The following is a 27,362-nucleotide window of genomic DNA, read 5'->3' as shown; positions in this document are numbered from 1 at the left end:
CATACCAAACCATCATTTGTACAGTGTCGCCATAATATTTGAATTGAGGAAGTGCGATCATAATCGTTAGGATATTTTAGCAATTCGCAGTAGACGTCCTAAATGCCCCCCAGCCTTCAGATGTGCGCTAAACAGTGCATTTGCACTTGAGATGCGTTTTAAGGCTATGGATACAAATGTGAACTTTATCATTTCCAAACGTTTAGGTCAGTTATATGCTGCTTTGCGGTCTATTAACAGCAAGGGTTACATTAAATAGCCGTAATATTTCTTTACTGATGCATTTGGCAATATTCAAATAATACAACGTATGAACAAAAACATTCACTGTGAAAGTTGATACACGTAGACCCTTCATATATAGGCTATGCTTCGTTCAATTGATCAAATCAATTCATGTTTTCTTGCTCAAACGGCGAGCAACAGCTGTCAAACTCGGACATTTCTCTCAAAACACAGGGATGTTTATTCGCGCGGGACTAGTATTCTCAGAGGACCTTGGAGTTTGACAAAATACAGTAGGGTATTCCTGCAGGAATTGTTACACTCCTGCCATGTACAAATTACTGACATGGCAGATTCAGATGGGACCAAAATTACTGATGTGGTTTGTGCATGTGCACATAATTACATTACCCGACCACCCCCAGTAAAACTAATCCTATCCGAATAGGGCTTAAGGCAAGGGCTGTTTTTTCATCTCTTCTGCCTCCGTTGCATTGTTCTCAATCCCAATATGCTGGTAAAATTTGATATTATGCACATAGCAACATAGGGAAAGGTGCCAATTCTGCAGCGCACTAAAGATTGTTTCAGAACAGCGGACAGCAACCGTATCCAACGCGGGATAAAGCACGTGTTATAAAATATTATATAAATGTTGCACCATTATATTTCCATAATATAACCGTATACAATTTCCGTATCACAAGTCTTAGTGATGGACTCTGCCTTCCCGTGGCCTCCCCAATGGATTAGTCCACTGAGACAGGTGCGAATCAGACACGTGTCTTGTGCACCACGACATTTGTTTTTTTGCGACTGCTCGACTAAAGAAATCTTGGTCGACCGAACAATTGACCAGTCAACTAAATGGGGTCAGCCCTAGTGTGGGAAAAAAAATACCACTTTTTAAAAATTTCGACCAGTCGATTGGTTGAAATAACAGACGACTCCTGGTCGACCAAGATTTTTGTTGTCTGGAACAGCCCTAGACGTGGGACCAGAGGACATGGTAATACTCATCAGTTTGACAGGGAGGACCTGACTGATGTGTGGAGCACATGGATGCATGCAGACTAGAGAGAAACCGTGAGAGGGAGATCATCAAGAAATGGCCCACAAAAAAGCACAAGCCTAGGGTCTGTCCCTCAGTCATCCTCAATTCCTTGTCCTCTGACTAGGGCTTGGAATTGCCACGTACCTCACGATATGATATCACGATGCTTAAGTGGTGATACGATATGTATTCCGATTCAATAGTGTGATTTTTATTTTCTTGCGCTTCACTGTTTCTAAAATATTGCTCAACGTATGTCTGTGACAGAGGGACAAGCGAAAGCCGTGATGAGTTTTGATCATCCATGGAAATAAAACTACTTAAAGCTAATTGGCTCCCTATTTTTTTTAAAGACGGAGAACAATTAAAGAAGAACAAATACTGGATTCTGCATGTACAGCCAACTAGCCCAAAAATATTGTAATCTCGTCAAAACAATATATCGTCCCCAAAAAATCCTGATATGTAACTCTCACTTTTTTCTTAGCCCCCCCCCCTTCACTACCTCAGACCCCTCTCTCTCATATGTTTGACTTGGTGTGGAGCAGTAGACTAGTGCAGTAGACTACACAGGAAGCGCAGGCTAGGAGAAACCGGCACATCCCAAGTTTCATATTTTACAATCTTCAGTGTTTTCATACCTCAGCTAGATAGGGGGTCTGTGGAGATTTCTATCAGCAGTGTGCTTTCCAGGCCAGCAGCCCAGGGGTCTGTGGGAAGAGTCAGCAGTTCTGCCGGGATGGTTTCCATTCCTCGTTTCTTTTTGTTCAGCCCAGAGTTTGTGTTCAGCTCAGTATTTTTTTGTTTTGTGTGTTCAGCAGAGTGTTTCAGCCCTGACCTCCTCCTTACTCCTAAGTAAAGCCACTTTCAGTTATGCGAGTCCATCGACACCACAGGAGGCAGGATGGACTTGCTCACTCTGTCACCCTCTCACTCTGAGCAGGAATTCATTTCTGTTCTACCCTGTGGGACACTAAGGGATGGATCAAACTCTCCTGCTGCAGTCATTGGAGTGGTTTAGTCTTTCCTATGCTATTCTGTGTGTTTGCATGCAGTACTGGGTCAGACTCAAGTACAGTAAATAACTGCTGGAATCCCTCCAGGTTAAAATGAATACTGTGTTTGTAGTGTGGTGTCAGGGAATTGGCTGTGGTTTAGTGGTAGTATAGGAGCTCTCCAAGTGGGCTTGTACTGAATGAGGTGTATGCAGTGCTTGGTTTAAGTCTACAGAACCTGCATTAGTTGAGGAATAGCGATGCCTGTTATGCGGAGGAAAGGTGTGGCTGCTGTGGACTTCCCCTCTAAGCTGAAGAGGAAGTCTCACACGGAGGGGGGGGGGGGGGGGGGGGGGGGGTAGTTGCTACAGCGCAATGGCACTGATTGAGACGGTCATCACAAAATACCATAACACATGGTCAAACTGCTCTTCCCATACCGAATCTTTATCTAGAACAAAATCCACACCCATCCAGATGTAGATTAAGTTAAGTCTGGGGTGTTTAGTCTATTTCTAGCTTTTCCTATATTTTTTGTATATTCTTTGCTTGAGAAGCATGGCTGTCTGGATCTGTCCGTCTGTAAACGGATAACATCAGCTATGTAGGTAATCTGAATTAGTCAGTCAAACCTGTTCCTCGCCTGACTGAGAGAAGCACTGGAGAAACCAGTCTGACAACACAAAGCATAGCCTAATCTCTATTCTTAGAACACGCCACACACATTACTTCACACATTAAGCTACACCACCTCTACTTAACCCAGCACTGAACTCATTGTAACTCTACTTACTAAGGCTTACGCTAAGCAGTCAATCCCAGAGCATCTTTACCGAACACTATCCCACGTTGCTCGGCCTACTGACTCTTCAACCTAAACTACTCCTCCTCTTTATCAGTCCTGCTCTGATACCGCTGCCACCCCAGCTAACCCTGCCTGCCTCGGGAAAAGTTGCTTAACTGCTTACTTCAATCCGAGTACAGAGGGAGAGTTTAGGCTTGTCGTTCATTTAACGGAGTCTAATCCGACTGGCATTCCTTAACCTTGATGCTGCAGTAACTACAGTGAAGGGAGTGTAGGGGTGTGTGAGTGTAGGGTGAAGATGTAAAGAGCAACAGGTTTAACTCTCAGGGAGAGTCTGTTCTGCGGTCTTTCTGCTCTCCCCCTTACCGGCTGCAGTGTAGTGGCCCGTGGCTATAACAAACACTGTGTGGGAGTGAGAAGGCTGTTTTTTTTGGGGCCGTTACCTCATTGGGACGTTTGTTTGTTTTGCCTTTTGCCTGTCACGCTCCGTCTCACTGGTGCTCCTCTTAACCCGCTCCTGTCTGCCCCATCCTCATCTGTCTGTATGGACTCAAATACACTCTCTTTTACATACTCTGCCTCGTAACCCAAAGTAATGATATGATACCGATGTTAGTTTGTTCAAGACCGCGGGCATGAACTGGCTCGGTGCGGAGTCATCTGATGTAGTTGATCGTGACCTCTGCGAGGTTCTGTTTGAAACCGAGGTAATCCTATAGAGCTGGTTGGAGAGGGTGAGAAGACAATTTTTTTAGCACAGTAACCAACCCAAATCTGTTCTCTCTCTGTCACACAAAACCCCAGAGTGGTCATGGCCCATGCAATAGCGGCTAGCAAGTGTTGTCATAACCATCACCAACCTCTTTCTCTGTGGCTACCCATAATCCCCTGGGTCTTACTGTGAGCCACCTGAATCAGCTGTGACCTGTAGAACCAGGTAAAGTACTTCAGGGATGACTAGCTCTATCTGCCGTGGCTACTGTGTGTGTGTGTGTGTGTGTGTAGATAAATCGTAGTCTGTCCACCATGTAGCCATCTTATGCAACGATTTTACCATCCCTGACAATTGCAAAGTCGTAGGTCGTAACCAATTGTCGGTCGTCTTGGCGTGTTCAGTGCAACAGGGTCTACATCTGACGATTTTAAGTACAGCTACAGACGGTCGAAGGCTCAAACCAAAATTTTGCCAGTATCAGAATTCTTTTGCCTTTATCGTACAGTGCGCCTCGTAACCCCAGCCAGTCTTGGTGACTGACCAATAGGAACACAACCAGCACTGATTATGCACACAATAATACCATTATTGGGAGTAGTCAGAATAATATAAAAGTTTGATTTAAAGGTTTGCATGCTGTGCAAGAAGGATTTTCCTAATAATCCTGTTTACATGACACATCTGAAATCAGGCTACCTGATGGTAAATGCACAAAATTGGCAATCAAAATAAATGTTCTACCACAAGGACAATGTTATTTTGGGGTTTTGACTTCAGACATATGACGTTTGTGAAGACTGCATGCTTTCAGTAAAAGACAGTACGTCAGATTGTCAGCAAAGGCCTTGCGTTATCAGTGCAGAGCCACTTTCTCCTATCCATATCAAGGCTTCTGTTCGCGTTGAAGTAAGCTGTCTTGTCTGTGTAGTGCTAACCGTGCGGTTGACCTAGTAATCCTGTAGTGAGTCACTGGGCTCGACCAAGCAGCAGGTCAATGTCACCTGTTTGGGCTCATAAACTGCAACCCATAGTCTCACGAACGTACTGGGTCACACCATGGGCTAGGTGGACTGGACCAACAGTTCTCACTGGCCCATCCTACTACAGCTCCACCCAGCCCAGTTCCCAGTCTGTGAAAGACAGCTGGCTGCGGCAGGAGTCTAAACCACGGCATTAGACCACATCCATTGCCAACCGTAATAGTAAGGAGCTCTGTTCTGTTACTTTATGACCCTGTTGTCCTCTGTGGTAGGCAGTAAAAACAAGTCAATCAGAAGCACCTCCAGAAGAGCATACATAGCATGCCTTTTACTGCCTTGATGTTGACATTAAAGAGAACACTAGTAGGTCAGGAATATGCTCCCAGTCAGCCCGGTCTCCCTGAGGTAAATGCTAGGCTATTAGAACCATACCACTCCACTATCAATGTTATTGCCTAAAGTGGACTCTTCTGTGTGTGTACAAGTTGCCACCCTGGTCTCTCGTGCAGTGTGGCCTTATAAGGTGTCCAGTGCCTGCTTGGTCTTGTCAGGATACTGAGTGGGGTTTAGGTTTGTTTTTAGTAGCAAGGAGCCTTAGAGCAGAGAAGCACTATGCCCATGTAAGAACACACAGTGCTGTCTGGACTTTAGCCCTTCAGGCACACACGGAGGATGACGTGTGTCTGCTATGACTGCATGATCCAGGGTGATATGGAGAGGAAGCTGCAGTCATGTCCATTAATAAATAATACTAACATTCAGTTATTGTTATCAACAAACTCTGAAGTCAGATCCTTCTGCTTTCTTTGAGTTTAAACTGTGTGTGTGACAGTCACAGCCTTCAGCAGAATGACTCTCTCTGGATCTGGGGAGAACATTCATCACATAACTATGACCTCCTCTCTCCCTGGGTTGGGCCTGACGCACTTCTGTCCTATGGAGGAGTCTGTGCTGTGGTGGACCCTTGCCTTGAGGGGGAGACCCAATAAGATAAAGGGTGTGTGAGATGCATGACGGTTGTATGCGTGTGATTCCAGTGTTTCCCCTAGATTATTTTCCAAAATCAACTTCTAGGGCAGGGCTATTCAACTACTAAACAAAAATATAACTGCAACATGCATCAATTTCAATGATTTTACTGAGTTACTGTTCATATAAGGAAATCAGTCAATTGAAATGCATTCATTAGACCCTAATTTATGGATTTCACATGACTGGGCAGGGGTGCAGCCAATCAGAATGAGTTTTTCCCCTCAAAAGGGCTTTATTCCAGACAGAAATAATCCTCATCAGCTCTCCGGGTGGCTGGTCTCAGATGATCCCGCAGGAGAAGAATGTATTTTTTTTATTTTTTTTTGTATTTCCTTTTTAACTAGGCAAGTCAGTTAAGAACAAATTCTTACTTACAATGAGGCCCAAACCCGGACGACGCTGGGCCAATTCTGCAGTGCCCTACGGGACTCCCAATCACGGCCGGATGTGATATACAGCCTGAATTCGAACCAGGGACTGTAGTGAATCCTCTTGCACTGAGATGCAGTTAGACCGCTGTGCCACTCGGGAGCCCAAAGAAGCCGGATGTGGAGGTCCTGGGCTGGCATGTTTACACTTGGTCTGCGGTTGTAAAAGCCGGTTTGACTTACTGCCAAATTCTCTAAAACAATGTTGGATGCGGCTTATGGTAGAGAAATTAACATTAAAATCTCTAACAGCTCTGGTGGACATTCCTGCAGTCAGCATGCCAATTGCACACTCCCTTAAAATGGAGACATCTGTGATATTGTTGTGACAATGCACGTTTTAGTGGCCTTTATTGTCCCCAGCACAAGGTGCACCTGTGTAATCATGCTGTTTTAATCCGCTTCTTGATATGCCAAAAAAGAAAACGCACAACCACAAATGAAGCACTTTTCTTAAATTGAAGTGTTGCCAAAAGTAATTAGGGAAGAAGTGGTGGGTGCTCAACCAACGTGAGCCAAGGTGCAACACACATTGCTCACTTTTTGTTTCATTTAAACAAATATTACAAGGTTCTAAAAGTAAATAGGTCGTTTTAAAATCATCTGAAAACTAAGCATCTCAATAAATAACAAAGATGCAGTGTGTCATTAGGTAATGCAAAATTCCAGTCTGAAGGAAGTATGCTTTGAATTAATTTCCCTCAGTCATTAGGCATGTTTTTTTGTTGTCACACTCCCTTTTAATGAGTCCTTGTGTGTATGAGCGAAATAGAAGGCACGTATGTGGTCATAATATTTTGTAACTTAATCCGCTAGACTTCATATGAAGAATCAACATGCCACATAGGCGCTAGAAACCACACTATAGACAACCACCATAGCGCTAGAAACCACACTATAGACAACCACCATAGCGCTAGAAACCACACTATAGACAACCACCATAGCGCTAGAAACCACACTATAGACAACCACCATAGCGCTAGAAACCACACTATAGACAACCACCATAGCGCTAGAAACCACACTATAGACAACCACCATAGCGCTAGAAACCACACTATAGACAACCACCATAGCGCTAGAAACCACACTATAGACAACCACCATAGCGCTAGAAACCACACTATAGACAACCACCATAGGCGCTAGAAACCACACTATAGACAACCACCATAGGCGCTAGAAACCATACTATAGACAACCACCATAGCGCTAGAAACCACACTATAGACAACCACCATAGCGCTAGAAACCACACTATAGACAACCACCATAGCGCTAGAAACCACACTATAGACAACCACCATAGGCGCTAGAAACCACACTATAGACAACCACCATAGCGCTAGAAACCACACTATAGACAACCACCATAGGCGCTAGAAACCATACTATAGACAACCACCATAGCGCTAGAAACCACACTATAGACAACCACCATAGCGCTAGAAACCACACTATAGACAACCACCATAGCGCTAGAAACCACACTATAGACAACCACCATAGGCGCTAGAAACCACACTATAGACAACCACCATAGCGCTAGAAACCACACTATAGACAACCACCATAGCGCTAGAAACCACACTATAGACAACCACCATAGCGCTAGAAACCACACTATAGACAACCACCATAGCGCTAGAAACCACACTATAGACAACCACCATAGCGCTTGTCGTTTTGGAACTGAACGTCCGATATTGGCATCTATTTGGCCTTGGTCCCGCCAGTTGAATATCCCTGATCTAGGGCCTCCAAATGAAGGTCAGGACAACACTGTAGCAGGCCCAGGGCTGGAGGCCTGTCAGTGTGTATGCTCTTTGTTGATCTGTATCAGCTGATCTTACCAATCTCTTTAGTCCATAACATATGTAATAACACCACTTAACGCTCTCTGTTTCTGTCTATCAGGATGTGGAGCAGGAAAGGGAGTTACGGACTCATCTCAGCAGAGAGGAGATCAGACAGAAGGTCGAGCTGTACAACTCCTCCTCCAAGGACCACCTCAAAATGACCCTGGTAAGTGACCTCTAACCCTTAACCCAACTCCTCCATCAGACATTAGGCTACCTTAGTTTATTGTCCCTTCTGACCTAGCTTCCCACTTTTGACCCCTCATCCCTAAACGAACTTGTATGACCGTCAGGCTCTGATGGTTATCTCTGCCACGAGTGTGTGCGTGGGTCTGCCAGCCCTCAGAGCTGATCTGTAAAGGCTCATTCAGCGCTCACGTGTTGTGTGTTATCTATCCCCTCCTGATCCACAAGAGACGTGACACACACGTTTGCTTGCTGCATGCTTCCACCACATCTCTCCTTCCTTCCTCTGTTTACTAGGGCATGATGGTGGCACACAACACATGTTCACCAGACTAGCTGTCTGGAACAGGCCTGTCTGAGAGAGATGTATCAGATGAATAACTGTAGCATGCTTATTTCCTTCTGGGGATGGGTCAAAGTTCGAAACCACTGTTCTTTTGATTCACATTGATGCCCATCTAGTCCATGCGCTCAGACCTGTCAGTCATCTAAAAACATGCAGTCAGGCTGGCATAATGACTCTACTGCGATCTTGTCTTCTTTAGAATGTCTTTGTTTTCTCGCCTCTTTGTGTCCCTGATCTGTCCATCTATCGCAACCACAAGTCACTCTTTGTTCTTTCTCTGTAGAACCATAACGCCGTGATGGTGCATTTTAGTAGTGGCAGTCAGCTGATTTGATGCGTTTCATCTCTTCTCCTTTAATGACCTTCTCTCTTCTCTCTCACCCTTAACACCAGTGGTGGAAAAAGTACCCAATTTGTCATACTTGAGTAAAAGTAAAGAAACCTTAATAGAAAATGAATCACATAAAAGTGAGTCACCCAGTAAAATACTACTTTAGTAAAAGTCTAAAATTATTTGCTTTTAAATATACTTAAGTATCAAAATTAAAAGTATGAATCATTTCTAATTCCTTATATTATGCAAACCAGACGGCACCATATTTTGTATAAAAAAAAAAAAAAAAAAGTAAGATAGCCAGAGGCACACTCCAACACTCAGACATTTACAAACAAAACATGTTTAGTGAGTCCGTCAGATCAGAGGCAGTAGGGATGACCAGGGATTTTCTCTTTAGATGTGCGTGAATTGGACCCTTTTCCTGTCCTGCTAAGCATTCAAATGTAACGAGTACTTTTGGGCGTAAGGTAAAATGTATGGAGTAAAAAGTACATTATTTTCTTTAAGAATGTAGTGAAGTAAAAGTTGTCAAATATAAATAGTAAAGTAACCCCAAAAAACGACTTAAGTAAAAATACTTTAAAGCACTACTTAAGTAACTTTACACCACTGCTAAACACTCTCTCACACACACAGTGCTGTCCCGTCCGCCGGGGGATGGCATGTGAAGTAATGGGCTTAAAGATGGGCCCACAAATCTGGGCTCCATCTGGTAACTAATGTTAAGCTCCCACCCACCCCATCATCTGGTCATCTCTCACACAGACATGACAGAGCTTACTGTGTGTGGTGTGCGAACATGAGTGCTTGTGTACCTGTTCTGTGTTGCCCTGCAGTATCCTAACCGGTCTCTCTCCCTCCCTGTAGAACCCCAGTGGTGTGTATACGGGGTTCATCAAGGTGCAGTTGGAGTTGAGGAGACCCGTCACAGTACGAGGAGGTGGGGGAGGAGAGGAGGCCTTCTACCTCCCCCAGGGGGCGAATAACACTCTTCACATCAGCTCCAACAACACCGTACGACAGGTGAGTCTCTCACACACACACACACACACACACACACACACACACACACACACACACACACACACACAGAGTTACGTACAACCTGTGTGCAGTGATTTGTAGAAAATGGCTATGATTATATATGAACACCGATGCTAATCTTTAACGTTGTTTCTATCAGGTGATTCAGGCCCTGTTGACCAAGTTCACCGTAGCTGACAACCCTGCTAAATATGCCCTGTACAAACGCTGCCGCAGGGATGAGCATGGTAGGTGTGTGTGTGTGTGTGTGTGTGTGGTGTCTGTTTTTCTGGCTATAGGAGACATTGTAGTTGGTTTTTCATGCCATAGATGCCAGTCTGTGTTAGTTGGCTGGATAGCATGCATGCCAGAACTGGGCTGGTGTCTGAACATAGTGTGTGTGGGTATCTGTAGGGTTTAGGGTGTGTATTTTTAGACGCCTCGCCCTCATGTTGCTGAATGTCACAGGGCTGTCCCCACACACACACCGTGTACAGCAGCAGCTGTTCTCAACCAGCCAGCCTGTGGAGAGAAGTCCACAACAGGTTTCAGTACAGTTTACAGTAGCAGCCGGTGTCTTGTTCTTCTGTCGCCCCCCCCCCCCCCCCCCCCCCCACTACTGTTTTAGTTCGTCCTGTTTTAAGGCTCTGCTAGATAAGATTGAGAGGGCAACTCGCTGGTGAGGTTCAGTGTGGACCTTCACCCGGCTCAGTGTCCGAGACCCCCAGCAGACAAGCAAAGCTGGATCAGTCCCTATACCACAGAGCAGGATATAAGCCCATCTTACTGAAGACTGGGTGGGGGTGGGGTTAGGGGTAGAGTAGTCGGGAATAGGAGTGCAGGTAGCGAATAGGTCAGACTTCCAGCCGAGTTGCAGTGCCGACCGTGCAGTCGGTCACGGTCTGTCTAATCTCACACTGTTGTAATCCGACAGCTCTTCATTATGTCAAGGGAAATGCGCACACCCGCTATCCACGACTTCTGGGACAGCGTGACTCGAATGCTAGCTCTGACGTGTGTGGTGTTTTCCCTTCGTTAAATGAAGAGGGGAGGTCTAGACAGTATACTGTGGTCCAATTAAAAACACGGGGGGGCTTGTGTGTGCTGGGCTGTGTGGGGCACGGACTCAGTTTGTAATGGTTAGGATATGTAGCGTCATAAGTCTGACCCTAGATCTGTGGTTTCTGCGTGATCTATGAGGAAGGAGACATGCATACATTTACATGTAACTTATGACCCATTGCGATGGTGGCGTAAACTTAAAGCCCCTGCCTGCAGCTAGAAATGCCACGGTGATGTCTGAATCCAGCATGGAATGCGGGTCTCTCCCAGTCCTGCTGAGATGGACGGCTAAAGTACTGTACCACCATGGCACCATCTGGTACATAGCTGTGTAGAGCTATTCCCCTTCACCAGCTGTGTTTTTAACTGGGGAGCCTGAAGGCTAGGCCTAGCAGGCAGGCGGGAGCCTCTACTGTAGAGGGACAGGCTGAGAGCATGTGGTGGTGTCTCTGGATATGGAGCATGCAGGAGGGTTTAGCGCTGCCTGGTGACTTGACTCGCATGAAAGACTTCGGTCTCTGATCTGACAGGGCCAGTGTGGTTTACCCGTATTCTATTTACCCGTATGCGTGTGTATTTCTGTGTGTGCTCAATCAATGGTTGTTTTCCTTGCGCACACACCACTTTGGCCTATCCCCAGTTTCCCAAGCTCTCATTAGTGTTTTTACAGCACCCCCCCCCCCCCCCCCCCCCTGACTTGACATTGAACCCTTTTGTAGAATGAACCCTAATAATCATGCATTATAACCACTGAATATTATTATTGTGTGTGTTTCCTCCTGTAGAGTACATGTGTAGGCTGTCGGAGGGAGAGCATCCGTTGTTCCTGCGTCTGCTAGCAGGTCCCAACACCGACACGCTGGGCTTTGTCCTGAGAGAACAGCAGACTGGCGAGGTCATGGTAAGACACACACTGAACTCCCACACACACACACACTAAATACACACTCGCGCTCCCTGTATTAACCATATCTCTCTCCTCTTCCAGTGGGAAGCGTTCTCCATCCCAGAGTTGGGTAACTTCCTAAGGATGCTGGAGAAGGAGGAGACTGAGCGGGTGTGTTCCGTGACGCGTCGCTACGACAACTACAGACTCAAACTGCAGGAGGCCATGAGAGCAGCTGGGGGGCCGGGGTAAATACTGCCCCTGGAGGAGAGAGGGCTGGGAACCAGAATCCAGTCTGAGGGACACTGAGGGGGAAACTGGTCCAACCTGATTCAGAAACTGGAGAGAGACAGACAGCTGGAATAAACTCCAGATTATACCTGTGGACCCTATGTGCAATACACTAGATGGACACTAGAGGGCATCTGTGGTTCCACTGCATTCAGCCTGGACTTTGCATTAAGCACTCAAGACTCAAGAGACTACCTCCATGTCTTTACTGAGTAGACCTACACCCCCGTGTGCCATATCCACGCTTCTGTTCACTCTCTTTTGATCCTTCTGGTTATTGCAATTTTTTTATTCTTTTAGAATGACCTTTTTGAACACGTGAATGATTCAAACCCCCAAATATTTGAATCAATTTATTTTGCATTTTTATTTAATTGGTGGATGCAAGGGTTTGTACATTGTCGTTTTTAATTTATGTGGGTGAAGCTTTGTTCTGTTTCTTTGCTTAAATAGTTTTATTGTGTTCTATGAAGGCGTGGCAGCAATCCGACCCCCATAGGGACCGACTCGTGTGCTCACTGATTTCTCTCACAGGGGTTAATGCACAGAAAACATATCGGCAACATAAAGGCTAGACTGGTTTATCATGGAAAGGACACAGTATTAGATGGACAAGATGAAATAGAAACTAGAAAAGGCAAATGATACAAACCAGAATAAGAGTGGTGTATTTAAACGGAAGGTTGTGATGGTCTTGAAAGGCGAAGCATATTTGGTGCCGTTTGTAGAGTCTGACAGTCACAAGCTGTTTGGGGTTTAGAGGTCAGGATGGAAGTGTGACAGCTTGTGACCAGAACGACAGTGGAGTTTGAGCTGACCGCTCACCTTTTGACCTCTGGACAGAGACTAGTCGTATCAGAGGAGAAGAGGTTAGTGCTGTGAGAATGGAAAGATTTTAGGAAGTTGACTAATGGTTTTAGAGGAAGTAGATAAGTAACTAAAGACTGTGTAAAAAAACAAACAAATGAAATGGATGTGACAAACAAGAGTTTTTGGAGTTCCGTGTTAAGAGATTGTCTATGCCGAGAAAGTTCAGGGCCTCTGTTGGAGCCAGCGTCAGGCCGGTGGCCACAGATAACATGGTCAGGAATAGCAGCAAAGGACAACGGCTATGTTCCTGTTCCTCTGGTAGTCATTGAACATGGCTACATCTGTCCTAATCTGCTTCAGGGCTGGTAGGATAAATGCTTTTAATCAGTCTTACCAGTGTGTGAACCCTGAAGCAAAGCTGCATGACACATCAGGAAATGGATGTGCTAACAGACCAAAGAGACTAGTCCGTTTTATTGTAGAGGTGACGTCACATGGCCATGTGTTCAGTCTCCTAGACTAGGAGAAAGCGGCTAGAACCTGTTGCTTTGAAGTTCTCGCATTTTGCCTCCCTGTCCATCGCTCTCTCTCTACTGTATTTACATCTCTACCAGGGTTGTATCCATCTTCTGGTAGTTACAGGGGAGGTCATTTGAACAGAGACTGTACTTTGGAATAGATGGACAATCAATTGAATGGACAGAGCAACTAGTGAGCGCATTTTGGGCCATCAACCCTCGGCACAGTTTCAAAACACTCTGACCAAATGCAAGAATATATGTTGATTTGGCGTGTTTAAAAGCCTTGTTGTTTATCTGCCAGTACTATATGATGTTCTTTCTGATGGTACTGCGTTAGTTGCCATGTTTATCTCTATAGAAAGAGTAGTGGTGTGGTTATATAGCCCCACCTTATGGATAAATGCTTTAACTGTCCTCTCGGGCTGCCTGTTGGTGATACGATGTTTATGTTTTCCTGTTCTATAACCGAAGCTATTATAACATGTTTGGATTTATTTTAGGTTTTGCCTGGTGCTCCTAGAGGCCTCTCAAATTAAGGGAACATTTTCTAGCTAGAGTTTATTATAAGGGGTTACAAACCCAGAACTTAATTTACGTTTAAACACTGGGTTAATGGAATTAGATATGGTAAAATAATCTGTAACATTTTATATCCTAAAGCCATTATTTTCTTTGCAAGCCTTGCTAAATGGTGTTGCAAAGCACAGTGTTACATTGACAGATACCACTGGCCCTGTGTTAGCTAGTTAGAGGTCTGCACATCTCAGCGTCAGGGCTTTGAATCAGACAAGTTAATATCTATCTACAGAGCTTCTATCGGACCAGTTTACGATCTACTGAAGCTTCTGGGCACTTTACCTTTTAATTCAGGGATTTTTCTTTGCCTTCTCTATTTACCAGATGCCAAGCTTCCACTATAATTCTACACAATGTTTCATAATTAGGCCTTATTGAAATGAGTAGCTTTTATGAAAGATGTAAAGGTGTTTCTAAAACGTGATGTTTATACAAGCTCCTGTATGATTTGTTAGACTGTGAAAGTTGGTTTATCTTCAATTGTATCATGTTATGGGCAGTGCTATCTGGTTAGCTTTGTTAAGTCTGGGATGTAGGAGGATGACTGCTAAAGTAACTCATATAAATATACTATAAAGCATGCATTATCTACACCTAATGCATATAGGCCTACTATGTGGATCTTAGGAACCAGTACTGTTGAACTTGGAAATGTATGAAAGTTTTTATAGATAAACATAAACTAGTTCGATGCATAACTGTTATTTGCCAAAGATTGCTAGCCCCCCTGTCTCTTCAGCTATGCTCTTGTAATGTTCTACGCTGCAGTGCTACATGCAGAGACTGTAAGATCTTAACCTGGAATGATTCTGCTGACGCTGTTAGTGATGGTTCAGTACCAGGATGTGGATGAACACAGCAGCTGTGGGCTCAGCTTGGAGGAGACGGGATGGAACTGACATGTTATAATGAAAAAAAAAGTTGCTATATTCTATTTATATTGTTGATGATGCAGATTTATTTTTGTAGGTTACTTTTTTTTCTTTTTGGGGGGATTGTTACCAAATGTGGCCTTCTATAAAGGACTGAATTCATCTATTAAAGTTTTAAATTGTACAAAAAAGGGAACATTGGTGAATCCAATGATCTGGCCACTGAAATAAAAAATGCAGAACTAATAATGAGACCTGACTGCACTCCTATAGGCAGCTCCTAAAGGGGCAAACAGCAGTTGCTACGTAAGATGACGTCCTCGTCGATGATCTCCACCTCCTCTCCAGTACACACAGCCATACTGGGGGTAGCTCATTTAAGGTGTTGCAGTAGTACAAGGGCTGTGCAGCATAGCAGGGGCATCTGCATCAATAGGTGGGCAAGTCAGCGGTTGCCCAGGTGTATGTCACCTGCGCATAGATCTCCGGTTTCTACACCGGAATGTCTGCCTGTGTGCCAGGGGTCTCTGGAGTGAGCTTCTTCCTGTGGACTTTGGGGGCTGTGTCAAGCAGCCTCTTCATCATCCCGCGTATCTCTGAGGTCAGGTCTTTCGTGTAGGTGGCTGTGAACTCAACTTACGGTCCTGCTCTCTTCTTCCTCTGAGCCTGAATAGCATCTCGTTGATGTTATTGGGTGGGCTCTCTAGGGGCCAATCTTTCCCCTATTGGATACATTTAATCACTTTCAAATTAATTTACAGAGCTATAGACGTTAAGACACCATCCATGATATCAAAATTCTAGTTTTAACCATGTTTTGAGGTTATACACTGTTTTGTTTACATCGACCTTGTTTACAAACACTGGAGTAAAGCAAGCTTATATTTGGGGTTCTTACAGGACAGTTAAAGGGCAACGCCAGCACTTTTCAACTTAATTTTCATTATTTACAGCACAATACCAGGGTTAACATATGTGAAACGGCGCATTTCTACGTTTTGTTGGGTGGGGGGAAATAATACGGGATTTTCAAGTAGTGACATTTGCAGTGACAAGGGGAGCACAAAAATACACTCCCTTGGGCTAGAAACTTGTTGCGGGTTTTGAAAATATTAATTTTTTTACTTTTTTTAACTTTTAATCCTACCCTGTGTCACAAAAAAGCATTTTTTATTTTTTAGGACCTTTTTAAACACATAATAGAAGCATGCTGTTTACACATACAGTATGTAGACAGGTTTGGTGCTGCAGATGACTGAGGTTGAAAAGTTGCGGAATTGCCCTATAAACTAAGCTCAGGAAGCATTTATAGGTGTATATTCTTCAAGAATCAATGGGTACATATTAATTCAAAAGTCCAAAAATGGATGTAGACTTGAACAAAAACATTTACGCAAAATGCAACTATTTCAAAGATTTTACTGACTTACAGTTCATATAAGGAAATCATTCAATTGAAAATAATTCATTAGGCCCTAATCTATGGATTTCACATAACTGGGAATACAGATCTGCATCTGTTGGTCACAGATACCTTCAAAAAAAATGGTAGGGGCGTGGATCAGAAACCAGTCAGTATCTGGTGTGACCACCATTTGCCTCATGCAGCGTGACACATCTTCACATAGAGTTAATCAGGCTGTTGATTGTTGATTGTGGCCTGTGGATTGTTTTCTCACTCCACTTCAATGGCTGTGTGAAGTTGCTGGATCTTGGCGGGAACTGGAACACACTGTCGTACACGTCGATCCAGAGCATCTCAAACATGCTCAATGGGTGGCATGTCTGGTGAGTATGCAGGCCATGGAAGAACTGGGACATTTTTAGCTTCCAGGAATTGTGTACAGATCCTTGCGCCTCAGGATCTCGTCAAGGAATCAGTGCATTCAAATTACCATTGATAAAATGCAATTGTATTCATTGTCCGTAGCTTATGCCTGGCCATACCATAACCCCACCGCAACCATGGGGCACTCCGTTTTCAGCATTGACATCAGCAAGTTGCTAACCCACACAACGCAATACAGGTGGTCTGCGGTTGTGAGGCCGGTTGGACGTATTGCCAAATTCTCTAAAATTACTTATGATAGAGAAATGAACATTAAATTCTGGCAACAGCTCTGGTGGACATGTCTGCAGTGAGCATGCCAATTGCGCGCTCCCTCAACTTGAGACATCTGTGGCATTGTGTTGTGTGACAAAACTGCACATTTTAGAGTGGCCTTTTATGGTCCCCAGCACAAGGTGCACCAGTGTAATGATCATGCTGTTTAATCAGCTTCTTGATATGCCACACCTGTCAGATGGATGGATTATCTTGGCAAAAGAGAAATGCTCACTAACAGGAATGCAAAAAAATGTGTGGGCCTGCGTCTAGCTGATCTTGGGTGTAATCATTAGACCAACAGTTGCAAACGAGAGTTTCTATTGGACAAATTCCCCGTTTTCCCTTTGCTTCCGTTTAAGATAGTTGGGTTTTTTTTTCAACAGAATCGGCGGAATGAATACATCCCTGATCACGAGTAAACACTGTTCACTTTCATAGCAGCCAAGTTGCATTCCTTCTCGCATCTCTTCTCACCTCTTCCCTTCGCGTGTGGACTTCAATGCACAATACATCAGCTGTATGTGACCAGGCGAAAAAACCTTTCCAAGCCAAACTGTTACACACAGCCTACATCACTGTCACCATATTAGCTAAAGTAACGTCAAAGTCAGCATAGCTAATAGAACTAAAGTGTTAGTAAACCCGCTACAATCATGCAGTAACGTTACAGTGTACAGTAAGCAGTTACACCGGCGGGCCTCGGTGGCAATAAATTAGTAATACTAAAAGCTTACCTTGACTTGGAAGAGTTCGTGTTGTGTTGGAAAGTCATAGCCAGCAAGCTAACATAGCATCCCTCTGTTTGAGGAGGGTGTTTCAGTATGCTAAACTAGCTAGCTGCATTTGCTAGCTAAGTAAGTGAAACTGGAAAAAAATTACAATCTCTCTCTCTCTCGCTATTTCTCTCTTGCATCTCCTTCATTTTGGAAGAAATGGATTTGTTCAAAACTGTTCAACTATTGTATTTTTCTTAATTTGAGTCAACTACTCACCACATTTTATACACTGCAATGCTAGCTAGCTGAAGTTTATGCTTTCAGTACTAGATGAATTCTGTTATGCTTTGATTGGGTGGACAACATGTCAGTTCATGCTGCAAGATCTCTGATAGGCTGGAGGACATCCTCCGGCTACATCATTGTGCAACCCTACAGTGTGCTGTTGGGGCTACTGTAGACCTGTTTCAATCAATTATTTGGTGATGGGATTTATATTTAGTATAGTTATACCTAATAATGATAACTTTTTTTATGTTTTACAATTCATGAAATTCACTGAGGAGGATGGTCCTCCCCTTCCTCCTCTGAGGAGCCTCCACTGATACAAAAGTATGTGGACACCCCTTCAAATTAGTGGATTCGGCTATTTCAGCCACACCCGTTGCTGACAGGTGTATTAAATCGAGCACACAGCTGTGCAATCTCCATAGACAAACATTGGTAGTAGAAAGGCCTTACTGAAGAGCTCAATGACTTTCAACGTGGCACCGTCATATGATACCATCTTTCCAACAAGTCAGTTCGTCAAATTTCTGCCCTGCTAGAGCTGTATCGGTCAACTATAAGTGCTGTTATTGTAGAAACGTCTAGGAGTAACAACGGCTTAGCCGCGAAGTGGAAGACCACACAAGCTCACAGAACGGAACAGCCGAGTGCTGAAGCGCGTAGAACATAAAAAATCGTCTGTCCTCGGTTGCAACACTCACTACTGAGTTCCAAACTGCCTCATTGGGAGCTTCATGAAATGGGTTTCCATGGCCAAGCAGCCGCACACAAGCCTAAGATCACTGTGCGTAATGCCAAGCGTCGGCTGGAGTGGTGTAAAGCTCGCCACCATTGGACTCTGGAGCAGTGGAAATGTGTTCTCTGGAGTGATGACTCACGCTTCACCATCTGGCAGTCTGACGAACGAATCTGGGTTTGGTGGATGCCAGGAGAAATGTTATTTTCCCCAATTCATAGTGCCAACTGTAAAGTTTTGTGGAGGAGGAATAATGGTCTGGGGCAGTCTTTCATGGTTTGGGCTAGGCCCCTTAGTTCCAGTGAAGGGAAATTTTAAAGCTACAGCATACAATGACATTCTAGTTTGGCGAAGGCTCTTTCCTGTTTCAGCATAACAATGCCCCCATGCACAAAGCGAGGTCCATAAAGAAATGGTTTGTTGAGATTGGTGTGGAAGAACTTGACTGGCCTGCACAAAACCCTGACCTCAACCCCATCAAACACCTTTGTGATGAATTGGAACGCAGACTGCGTGCCAGGCCTAATCGGCCAACATCAGTGCCCGACCTCACTAATGCTCTTGTGGCTGAATGGAAGCAAGTCCCTGCAGTAATGTTCAAACATCTAGTGGAAAGCCTTCCCAGAAGAGTGGAGGCTGTTATAGCAGCAAAGGGGGGACCAACTTCATATCAATTCCCGTGATTTTGGAATGAGACGTTCGATGAGCAGGCGTCCACATACTTTTGGTCATGTAGTGTGTATATATGTGAATTAATCATTCAATTTGATGTTAATACTATGTAAAGCATCTAATCATGTTGCAATATGATTATGAAATAATAGCCTAATATAGGCCTATTCAACCACAGTTGAGGGAAAAGTCAGTGGTTGTATTCGCTAAAAGTTTTAATAAAAATTGTGAATTTCAGTACCCCTCTGAAGGATTGCAGTTGGACAAACATAGATAGGCCTACAGGTAAACATTTTCAGAATAGACGAATCAATGTTGTTGCTAGCAAATCACGCGACTAGTTATCAAAACTCAAGTTGAGCATTCCTCAGCTAGGCCTACATAACCTGTTTCAAGCATTCATGACATTACCCTGAAGAAGCTACAGTGATGATGAAATATTGGTGTTTTACCCAATACATTCTTGAGAGCTTACATATAGTGTGCGACTCTCTTTATTTTGCTTTTGATAGCCTTATTTAAAGAATTTCCCATCAAACTAGCTACTTTACACCATTTGTATCTTTATCCTCCCTCCCCCGCTTCTCTGTACCCATACGAGCGTGCACACTGCACTCTTCCAGCAGTCAGAAGTTATTTTGAGTGATTGTTAGTAGGTCTGAGAGTAGAGTAGTACTTACTTATTGAGTCCAACTTGGTAAATTGTTTTATCACTCATTACCATGGTGAAAAAAACACAGAGGCAGATGTCAGAATCAGAATAAACTCCAATCACAGGTAAAGACTGGTTAGAGTTTAGGCATTAACTCCTAAATCTTAAGGTTAGGCATAACTCAGAAGGGTTAAGGTTTGGGATAGGCTTAAAACAAAAATCTCTTAAACAACTTCTATGGCTGGATTGAAAGATGTTTACGCCCATGCCATGCCAGTCCACAATGCCCTAGCAAAACCAAAACCTATTTGAAGATAACATCGCTCACTGTTGCCCCTAGTGGCTGGTTTCCAAGTCATTTCCTGACGTAGTCAGACATGGATGGATGTTGAATACTGACTTGTATCATGGGTGACCTGGCTAAATTAGCTATAAATGTAAGAAATTTAAGTCAAGTTAATTTGTATTTTTTTTGCTATGATCAGATGATAGCCCACCCCCCTTTGCCCTCTCTTTGAGCAGTAGGCTATAAGCTTGCTTTCAGTGGGGTGAGTGTATTTTGCAAAAAATAAAGGCTAATAATATACAGTGCACTCTTGGCATTCTCTCAACCAGCTTCACCTAGAATGCTTTTCCAACAGTCTTGAAGGAGTAACCATATATACTTAGGACTTGTTGGCTGCTTTTCCTTCACTCTGCGGTCCAACTCATCCCACACCATCTCAATTGGGTTGTGGTCGAGTGATTGTGGAGGCTAGGTCATCTGATGCAGCACTCCATTACTCTCCTTCTTGGTCAAATAGCCCTTATACAGCCTGGATGTGTGTTGGGTCACTGTCCTGTTGAAAAACCACTAAGCGCAAACCAGATGGGATGGCGTATTGCGGCAGAATGCTGTGGTAGCCATGCTGGTTAAGTGTGCCTTGAATTCGAAATAAATCACTGACAGTCACCAGAAAAGCACCCCCACACCTCTTCTTCCATGCTTCACGGTGGGAACCACACATGGGGAGATCATCCTTTCACCTACTCTGCATCTCACAAAGACACAGCGGTTGGAACCAAAAATCTCAAATTTGGACTCATCAGATCAAAGGACAAATTTCCACCTGGCTGTTACTTGAACTCTGTGAAGCATTTATTTGGGCTGCAATTTTTGAGGCTGGTAATTCTAATGAACTTATCCTCTGCAGCAGAGGTAACTCTGGGTCTTCCTTTCCTGTGGTGGTCCTCATGAGAGCCAGTTTCATCATAGCGCTTGATGGTTTTTGCGACAGCACATGAAGAAACTTAAAGTTCTTGAAATTTTCCGAATTGACTGACCTTCATGTCTTAAAGTAACGATGGACTGTCGTTTATCTTTGCTTATTTGAGCTGTTCTTGCCATAATATGGACTTGGTCTTTTACCCAATAGGGCTATCTTCTGTATACCACCCCTACCTTGTCACAACACAACTGAATGGCTCAAACGCATTAAGAAGGAAAGAAATTCTGCAAATTAACTTTCAACAAGGCACACCTGTTAATTGAAATGCATTCCAGGTGACTATCTTTTGAAGCTGGTTGAGAGAATGCCAAGAGTTAGCAAATAGTGGCTAATTTGAAGAATTTGAATTATAAAATATATTTTGATTTGTTTAACACTTTTTTGGTTACTACATGATTCCATATGTGTTATTTTATAGTTTTGATGTCTTAACTATTATTCTACAATGCAGAAAATAGCTAAAAATAAAGAAAAACCCTTGAATGAGTAGGTGTGTCAACTTTTGACTGGTACTGTATATGTTAAATGTTGGCTTCAGAGGCATTAGATAATTAGCTATGAATGTAAGACGTTTCTGTCAATTCTTTTTTTTTTTGGCGGGGGGGGGGCACTTTAAGCACCTGCCCCTCCAAAGGTCTGTACATGTCCCTGCTCATATGGTTCCACAGTTGTATCTGAATATAAAGCTGGAATTCTGACCAACCTTGCTCTCTGTATCGCCAGTCTGGTAGACTTTGGAGAAAACGTTCCTCTCATCCAAACAGACTATCACTGTGTATCAGGGAATGTAAAAAAAAGATCAAATAGCCCTCTTTTTCTCACAAACTGCACAACAGATCTCAAAAGGAATGAAGGCCACCTTATTTACACATCCTTTATCAACTCTTTATGCAAAAAAAAAATGTAAGCAACGGTAACTAAGGATTCTGATTATAAGAAAACATAGGACAGGTCAACAGACATTTCCTCTCCGACCAATTTACAGCATGTGACATTTTAAATGGTCAAATACATCCAGCCTCGGTAAGATCAACCTTATCCAAATAGTGTGCCATAACCATATCATATACTTGCTGCAAAATTAGGCTACAGAGAGCGAGAGAGAGAGGCTATGCTCTTGCACTTTCCCACAATATCCGTCTTAAATTAGTAATCAATCATTACTTTCAGTACAATACCATGATAGATCGATTGATTATTCAAATGACATTGTAACATAATTACATATTTGTTCACCTTTGAGTGTAGCCTACGGTGTGTTTTATTTCAGTTTACTGACGGTAGAGGGCCCTAGTGTCCTCCGCTTCCATCTGCAGCAGATGCAACGGTATGCAGCACGCCAATGTGCTATCAAAAACTCAAGTTCAGCAGCGCCACTCCGTGTCTTGCAGCTGACCCTCGTTTGGAGATACCTTGACAGTGCTTGTGGTTGACCACGGTTCAGACTGCTTTGATCAGAGGACAAGTAGCGGTGTCCACCTTGCGCTCCTCTCTTCAGGAACGCTGGGTCCGAATCTGTTGGATTCGAGTCGGAACGCTGGGTCCGAATCTGTTGGATTCGAGTCAAGACATCGCCTCTCCTTGTTACAAGCTGTAGAAACATTGATTAACTTTTGTTCCTCCATCGCAGCTGCTTTCAGAACAAGGATTGTTTTACATTGACCAATCGTTTGGTGAGTCAACCTTTTATTATGAGATGAAGGTTTCTTGTTTCTTGGTGTCCAAAAGTAACCTAACTGAAGTCACCTGATTGCTCATAGGGCTACAACTGTATAAATGACTTAGTTAGTCAGCTTAGTTTATTTTACTTCATATGTATTTCTCATTTTTCTAAAGTAATTATGCAGCCTCCCTTTCTATTTCCACATACGCGTTGGTTCCACGTCAATTGCATGTTATTGTCAACTGTAGACTAATGATGTGACATCTCCTACCTACCTGTTGCCAACAACTATGATATAACTTTCTACGTTTTCATATTGAATAGGAACAAATAATTAAAGCACACTCTGTCACATGCGGCAGCCTAGTGGTTAGTATGTTGGGCTAGTAACCCACCGAAAGGTAGCTTGTTCGAATACCTGAGCCGACAAAGTGAAAATCTGTCGCTGTGCCCTTGGGCAAGGCACTTGACCCTAATTTGATCCAGGTGCGCCATACTACTATGGCTGACCCTGTAAAACACATTTCACTGCACCTATCTGGTGTATGTGACATAAAACATCTATATACTAAAGAAAGGGCCATAAACATTGGAACAAATGCATCCCATTGTATTATCACATGCAAATATAACTGTATTTCTATTATATCTGTAGGTCTATTAAAATGCTCAGGGAAAGACATTTCATGAGAGCAACATTACTTGAAGCTATACATTGTTTTTTCATACTATAAAAACATAAACAATGGAGAAAACTTTGTTTTGATAAGGCAAGACAGTTGTAGTAAGCCCAATAAGGTATTTATAGTCATATTATTCCCCAAAAAATGGGTATATCATTAATTGAAACGACTAGAAGTGTTACATACTGTGGCTTTAATGTACAAGATGGTCTAATATGTCAGTTACCCCCATCGCCTGTGCAAGCCAAGCAGTGAGAATTATCACATTGCTGCTCATTTCGCATTCATGTCATCTAAGACTTGAGCTGGCTGTGTGGAGTGTTGTGTAACAGATCTGATCTTCTCAGAGCACACACACACTCTCTCTCAGAGCAGAGTTCAACACAGGTTTGGCAGGAGGACTGCCAAGAGGCAGCTACTGCTTTAAACCATAAGCTCAATGTGACAGAATTAAATAATGGCATTTCACATTGTGAGATCTTTCAATGTGTATCCTACGATGTGTCCTTCAGCTGACCATCTGGAAAAATTGGAATTTTATTATATTATTCAGACAGGGTGCAACCTACTGAAATACACACAATTAGCGTTTAACCTTTTCAACAACTTCAACAGAAATTGAACATTGAATTACATCTTTGCTAGCGTCATTTGCCACATTGACTCGGATAAACAGTGCGTTTATGAACAGTGCACACATCAGACAGGTTTTTAGTGTCCCTTTGGAAAAGCTGTGGTTTTTAGAGGTCTTTCTTTAGCGTGTGGTCCACTATGCTCAAAGCACTGTCAGGTCTCCACCCAGGGTTTTGAAGCATGCAGCCTGTAATCTGCCTACTGAAGTAACTACGACACACACCACATTCACTGCAGACGCCACGTTAAATGACATAAATGGCATTGGGGACTGGGCATGGGCACAGAGCTCTGGCTTTGGTGTGGAAAGAAAAATAAATCTGCTTATTTTGAATGTTTAGACAAGGTCTCGAGTGTACAGCCCTCAGGTGAAATCCCAGCACGTTTAATTTCTCACCCTCGCTTTTAACAGGCTTTGATGGTATTTTCTTAAGCAATGGATCTTAAAGTAGTGTAGAACACAATTCTACAGAGAGGCAATGCACCTATCGCCCATATCTTCCCTCCACTCCCATCTCTCTTCTCCTTATTGTTCTCTCACACACACCACCATACAGTATGCTCAGATCTCACTATTGCCCAAGGCTCTTTGCGGCAGGATTCGTTATTCTTTTTAAACTCCAGATGTGTTCAATTTGTCACCAAGTCTCCCCCGGCCTCGTTTCCCCCCTGACCACTTAGCAGCCACTTAACGCAATCCATCACAGGCCTTATTGAGGCTATTCATCTGGCCTCCCCTTTAGGAGACGGCATTGGATTACAGATAGGATAGTGTGGGCCGTGGGGGAACCTGTGGTACATGAAGTTGAGCCAATAAATGGCCAAGTGTCAGGGAAATGACACTGACGTTAGCAACGCGAGGGAGTTAAGTGATGGATTCCTCCTCCCCTTCTCCTCACCTTGGGTCTATTTGACCAAGGTGGGTGGGTGCTCAGAAGATGCTAACCTCACAGATGGGGAATGTTGTTTAAATGTTGTTGTTACGTTGCAATACGTGTGTCCCCAAACCGAGACAGTCGTTGGAGCCAGACGGATAGACCGGGATGTTCCAGTCTAGAACCTTCAGCTTCCCTTGGCAGGAGAGAGAAAGTTGTGAGATAGATGATGCTCATTTCTCACACAGCTCTGGAGAGAGAGAGACAGGGCTTGGCACTGCAGCCCCTAGTGCAGCAGCATAGAGCTGTATAAACCCAGAGTGGTGGTGTGGCCACAGACAGAGGTCTCCTGGCTCTCTGTTTATTGGGTCTGGATGGGGAAATGGAGGGATAGATGATGGGAGGGGAGGGATGGAGAGGATGACCTCAGCGATGTTGACTGAGGCACTCGTTTGCCACTCGAGCACCTTCGGGAGGCTAGGACAGGGCACAGATGGTGCACAATCATACCATATAAGGGCTCAATTTGAGAGGGAAGGCTAGGAGAGTGCTGTGTGACTGTACACAACAAGTCAGTGAAGGAGTGAGTGGTATTGAGGGATGGCTGTCGATGGCACCAGTGCCAGGATCTGAGAGATTGCGATTGGCTAATGGGAGGTGATTCACCGCACTTCTTGATCTCAGCCAACCTGGTGTCAAATAAACAATGGCTGTGTCTCAAATGGCACTGCATTCCATATATAGTGTACAGGGCCCATACACTCTAGTCAAAAGTGGTTTTCTATGTATGGAATAGGGTGCCATTTGCAACGCAGACCATTTCACTCCGTATATATATGGTGTATGAGCAGCACCCGTTTTCTAAATGAGGGGGGAAAAACATAGTGCTAGAACATCATTGGGGCTGCCAGCCCAGGACTTAGACATACATTTGCACTATGTGATAATTAAACAGTGTTTATTTCTCTAGTTGAAGAGAAAATGTGCATTCATTTCCTGTCATTTCTCATAAAAAGGTGAAGCAATGCACTATGCGTGATGTTTAGAGTTTATTTCTGTCAGTTATCTTCAGCGCCAGCAGCAACACAGCTCGGCTGGTTTCTGGCTAAACAGATTAGTGCAGAATTGACTGCTCTTTAGAGCACGGAATCATTTGCTTTATTTCTGAATGAATAATTCAGAAGACTGCCCTCCCACATATGCTCCCCCTCTCTCTCCCACACCAGCTCAGATACTAATGCAGCTGCTAACAGCCTTCCACGCAACAAAAAAAACGAGTATGTGACTCATATCAGTGGTGATGCTGTTGCCCGCGGTAACGCTTCTGCAGATGGGCCTCATCCATCACTTCAGTAGGTGTGAGCATGTGTGTGTGTCTGTGTGTGTCAGGGCTAAGCCATTGATAAACAGGAGCCACAGCACCCTGACACATCCACAGCTTCTCGGAGAGATTCACTCTGCCTCACCCTCCCTAGTGATATGGAGCTCGTTCATATAATAGGAGAATATCAGAATGAGGATAACCAGAAATATCTGCAGCCACCTGTTCCCTTGAGCCAAAATGGCTTCCAGCGCATTGAGGGAATTTTAATTAGCACACCATTGACAGCCATTTGACAGCCTCAAAATAAATAACACCTGGGTTCTCAATACAAAGGAAACTATAGAGAACACAACACTTACACCTATTATATATTTCTTTAATGCATTTAGACACAACATATTTTTCTCAGATCCAGAGACCTCATCCCACATAAACCAGACGACCTCGAATCGCGTGCCTTAAAAATGTTTTTTACGACTCACTGCCTTGGAAATTGTATATCAAAGGCTTCTTGCCTGTCATTTCACATAGCTTCAGATCCCAGCAGGAAATACATCTATGTTCATTTGTGACAAGCTGTTTCATATTAAAGCCTTAGTCCCGTATTTGATGGTTTGCTTTCCCGGACATCCCAGCTCCCGTGTCTGGAACTGAGGATGGGTGGCTGATCCCAGAACCCGCTGTGTGATCTATCGGCTCTGTGATTGGTCCGTTCTGGTTCCGGTCGCTACCTGCTGCC

General features: G+C 43.8%; 1 protein-coding gene across 1 annotated transcript in view; it reads left to right on the top strand.

The window, feature by feature from the left end:
* The window catches only part of LOC120049867 (ras association domain-containing protein 3-like), a 28,549-nt gene extending 13,297 nt beyond the window's left edge, over positions 1-15,252 (top strand). The window contains exons 2-6 of the mRNA XM_038996336.1: positions 8,155-8,262; positions 9,833-9,988; positions 10,149-10,236; positions 11,836-11,951; positions 12,039-15,252. Of these exons, the coding sequence (XP_038852264.1) occupies positions 8,155-8,262; positions 9,833-9,988; positions 10,149-10,236; positions 11,836-11,951; positions 12,039-12,188 (618 nt within the window). The 3' untranslated portion in view covers positions 12,189-15,252. The remainder of the gene's footprint in view (positions 1-8,154; positions 8,263-9,832; positions 9,989-10,148; positions 10,237-11,835; positions 11,952-12,038) is intronic.
* The last annotated feature ends 12,110 nt before the right edge of the window (positions 15,253-27,362 follow it).

Source organism: Salvelinus namaycush, chromosome 6 (genome assembly GCF_016432855.1).
Source record: "Salvelinus namaycush isolate Seneca chromosome 6, SaNama_1.0, whole genome shotgun sequence".
NCBI classification, from domain to species: domain Eukaryota; kingdom Metazoa; phylum Chordata; class Actinopteri; order Salmoniformes; family Salmonidae; genus Salvelinus; species Salvelinus namaycush.
The sequence above is the reverse complement of the archived record's forward strand: the minus strand, read 5'-3'. Positions and strand labels throughout refer to the sequence as shown.